The 4,366-nt window shown below is 35.3% G+C and overlaps 1 protein-coding gene across 2 annotated transcripts; it reads right to left on the bottom strand.

The window, feature by feature from the left end:
* Positions 1 to 1,154: 1,154 nt before the first annotated feature.
* On the bottom strand, positions 1,155 to 3,593 carry cxcl18b (chemokine (C-X-C motif) ligand 18b). 2 transcript variants are annotated; one of them, XM_079850193.1, is made up of 4 exons: positions 3,080 to 3,593; positions 2,833 to 2,956; positions 2,266 to 2,364; positions 1,155 to 1,781 (listed from the first exon to the last, which is right to left on the bottom strand). In XM_079850193.1, exons 1-4 carry the CDS (start codon positions 3,144 to 3,146, stop codon positions 1,718 to 1,720), a joined length of 354 nt encoding a protein of 117 aa, XP_079706319.1. In that variant the 5' UTR covers positions 3,147 to 3,593; the 3' UTR covers positions 1,155 to 1,717. The 2 variants fall into 2 exon arrangements, with proteins under 2 accessions (XP_079706319.1, XP_079706318.1); XM_079850192.1 differs by having other exon boundaries at positions 2,833 to 2,971; positions 3,080 to 3,205.
* Between the last annotated feature and the right edge of the window lie 773 nt (positions 3,594 to 4,366).

Raw genomic sequence — 4,366 nt, 5'->3', positions numbered from 1 at the left:
AAGAGAAAGTAGAACACACACACACACACACACACACCCTTCTGTCCAAGTTTATGTCCTCCGTGCAAGATGTGGTCCGCTGCCCTTTAGGACAGTATTGACAGTGACTATGAATGATCGCATAACGGGATGGAAGTAACACAAAATGTCTTTAAAGATATTGTATTGCTTACATGTATTTTCACATGGATGACTTTTATTTTAAAATATAATAAATAGGTTACTTACTATATCAGCCTCCACACCAAGACGAAATCATTCTGTTTATTCTAAGCACGCGCTGCAGTTTTGGCGTCTGTCGCTTTAAATGCTCGTGCTATTTAAAGCAGGATGAATTCTGATTGGCTTTAACATTCATCACCTGGGGGAAAATCGTTCACGATAGGCTATCTTTTCTTTCTCTGTGCTGCTATCGTGTTCTGGACTCCGCTATTCTTTTATACTCAATAGAACTATGTCCTTAACGTTATATTTATCATCCTTGGTTTGAACGGGCCTTTAGTCCACCCTGTTGTCGAACATGCTAGACCATTACAGGGTGTAAATATAAAATCTAAATAGCTGTAGATTTGTGATGGGAAATTGCAGGGTCATTCATTGGCTTACCTTGAATTTTTAATGAATATCTATTTGTAATATATTTTTAAATTTAATTACTTTCCTATTACATTGTCCATGCAGGCAATGACATAATTATAGGTTTTTCAGATGTATTCCATGTTTAGTGTCAGTCTGCAAACACTGTAAATACATACATGAATGAATGATAATAATAATTAATGAATTCATGCTTTTTTTTTCTCAGGGACAAAAATCTGCATGCAGAAAATGAACCAATGACTAGTGGAGTGGCATAATGGTTAAAGGTTTGAAGCACACACTTTTGAGCAAGGCACTTGGATAAAAGCATCTGCCAAAGTATTATTTTGTCATTCTTCAAACTTTGAGGCGTTTTGAGTGTACATTTTTAGACACGACCAGCAGATGGAGCTCATGTAAAATCCAAGTTACTTCAGGAGGACAGTACCTTTCTCCACGTCTAATATTCATTACTGCTAACTAACATGTTCCTATATAATTAATCACACGTGTATTCTCATATCAAGAGGGAAATATAATGGAGGTGGAAAATAAATATGCAAAATAACTTGAAATTGGCTTTATGCAATTTATTTAAAAAAACGTACAAAAGCACACTGGAAAAATATTATTTTGTTAGGTAGCCTAAAAATATACTTCATGTTTTGACACACGTCATGTAAAAAAAAAAAAAAGATGTAATATGAATGAATCAATTTTAATACACCACACAAATAACATTAAAGGGTCTGATCAGACAGAAATTGTGTAACTGTGTTAACATTAAACAATGTACAATAATTTAAATACACTCATTATAAAACCTTTTAAATATAGTTTAAATACTGCTTGGAGTAATGATGCATTCAGTGTTTTAGTCATACAGCAAGTGAATTCTATAACAAAACCTCTTTTGTCGACAACATCTGCGTCTGTGGTTACTGGCAGCCGGCCTGCTGTTTTCAGCTCTCTTCTGTGATTTCCCATTAACTGCATGAGGCCAGCTCTCAAATCCCAGGATTTTGATTGGGCAGTGCCGGGTCATGTGACAGGCTGGAATTCCACTTGCAGGGTCTCTGGAGTTTCCAAATCCCCCGTTCTGTTCTTCCCTTGCTCTTCCGTACTTTCATTTCTGGCTTTAGGCATTTTGTGTCATTGGGCAATTGGACATCTTAAAAGTGAAGGTGTTATTGGTGTTCCTGCTGTTGCAAAACAAACAAAAAAAGTCACATTAATCTAATGCATTTATGAAATGTACTATATGTGAATATTAGCCTGAGAATTGTCTTAGAGAGCATTAAGGACATTAACTTTTTAATGCTTAACTTTGGTATAATCTCTAGTTATTCTTAAGTATACCATCATGTTTAGGGTATATATGATAACACTTTACAAGAAGTTTTCATTAGGTAACATTACACTGTAAAAAGTGAACAGTTGGATCAACTTAAAAAAATTACTTCAATTGGTAACACCTAAAGAATTTAAGTTTTCTCACGTAAAACGTGATAATTTAAGTTGCGTAAACTTAATTTCTTTAGGTGTTACCAATTGAAGTAATTTTTTTAAGTTGATCCAACTGTTCACTTTTTACAGTGTAGTTAACGACTTTAGTGAACATGAACTAAGAACAATCCATCTACATATAGATGAAATTACACAGTGACATAATAAAAATGTCGGTACCTCTTCCAGCAAGACTGCAGGTTCTTTCCTTGCAACGTGTTTGGATCCAAGCAGCGCTTGATGCCTTTACTTGAATTATTCGCCTGTTTTAGTGTCAGTCTGCAAACATTGAAAACACATCAAATTAATACGATTCAGTCTATGATATTGTGTCAACAAAGTTGATATCCCTATGTGTGTCTATTTAGCAACTGTTTGAAATGCAAGGTCATTTATGGCATTTTATTTAATTATTAAACATTTAATCTAATTTATAGATTAAATAATTTATTTTAATTTTAATTTATTCATTTTAACTTTAATTTATTTAATCGAAGAGCTTTTTGCCAATAAAAAAGATAGATTTCCTTGATAAGCAACAATGCATAAGATAGTAAGACTTGTTTTTAAGAGAATGTATCTTTAATTCAAGTGTATGTTGCACTTGTTTTCAGTATAAGCCTGTTAAAAACACCCTTAATGTCTTAATTATGCATTAAGCAAAATACATTGCATATACCTACACTGCATATAATCACATGCATATATTATGCTTTATCACATGCAGGTTAACAGATTGACACTTACATGATTTCTACTTCGTTGCAGTATGGTCTACTGGGTAAAATGGAGAACTCTTCAATAGTGTCCTTTCGGAGACCTTTCTTCAAATTTTCCACACACCAGCATCTGTCCCGTACGTCAGCTTGAACTGTTGGGGAATAACCTTGAAAGATTATTTTAAAATGCATGATTCTGATTCTGCACACACACACACACAAAAAAAAAAAGAAGTCCAAAATAAATAACAAGCTTTAAACTGTAATTGTCTTACCTCCACTAAGCTGAATACAAACTACTGCGAGCAGCAGCAGAGGAAGGACTTTGGGTAAAAATGCCATGACTTTGATGAGCTTTCAAAGAAAGTAGAAAGTGCTGCTGGAGCTGAAGTGAAAGTGTGAGGAGTGAAGCCTCTCCTCTGGATTTTATAGGCCATTGAGGGAATCCCACTCCCACATCATTTCCCAGCAGTCATTCAGTTTACTATACACTGGAATTTCCAAAGTACTGCCTCTTGGAGCTTAAGTGAGGGAGTCAGTGCAAGTGATAGAAAGAAACGGGGGGAGGGGGCATATTGAGTGAATACACAGAACCAAATAAATGTAGGATAGAAATAAAATGACGACTTTTTGATTTGCAAAGTAAGATTAGACAAAATCATTGATTCTATGTTTACAGAATGTATATATACTTCTTAATGCTGCATTATTTCTTTTTTTTAGTCAGAAAAGTAATATTTCTTCAACCGGAATACATTTGGTCACGCCAGTAAAAGTCTCCAAAAAAGCAATGATTCAACATCCTAGCGGATTACATTCAGCGGCATAATGACGCATATCAGTGTCAGATTATGTGAACGCGGCTGCTATCTGACATGTTGAGGCAGATACCTCATAATCATGATGTCTAACAGAAGCAAAATGCCTTTGGGATTTTTGGGAGATTTTGGGGTCATTTCCCACATTAAATGCAAACTGCACATACTATATGGGAATACATTTAGTCCTGGGGCCGTATTCACAAAGCATTTTATCTTACCACTAGGCGTACTCCTAAATCGCACTAAAAGATTTTAGCTAGGAGTTTTCTCTTAAAAGTTATTCACAACGCCTCTTAGTAAAGAAAAATGACAACTCCTAAACTAAGAGTGAGTCTTCGTTGCAATGGATTACTCATGCACGAGCTTGACTGAAGTGACCACCTTGATTGTCTGATGATTGTAACGCGGGAATGATTCCAAACACCTCCCCTACGATGATGAGTGACAGGTCTGAGAATGCGTGCGCTACACAAGTAGTGCGAAGGACGGGAGATGATGAATAACTGAATAAATAGCCTAAATGAATAAAGAGTAAGGCAAAACAAATAGCCTAGTAGCCTAATGAAACATATGGATTGATGCAATATCTTTGCAACATTATTGAATTAATCTGTCACTATATGCCTCTGCCTACGTTTGCAAAGAGAAGAACATTTTAATTTGATTCACAATGAAACGTTAATAGTTTACATGCAATGAGTAGCCTAGTTTTGGTTGTTGTTGGTGGCGTTATTGCATCCC

This window comes from Squalius cephalus (genome assembly GCF_949319135.1).
Source record: "Squalius cephalus genome assembly, chromosome: 2".
NCBI lineage: Eukaryota > Metazoa > Chordata > Actinopteri > Cypriniformes > Leuciscidae > Squalius > Squalius cephalus.
This window is presented reverse-complemented; position numbering and strand designations above follow the sequence as displayed.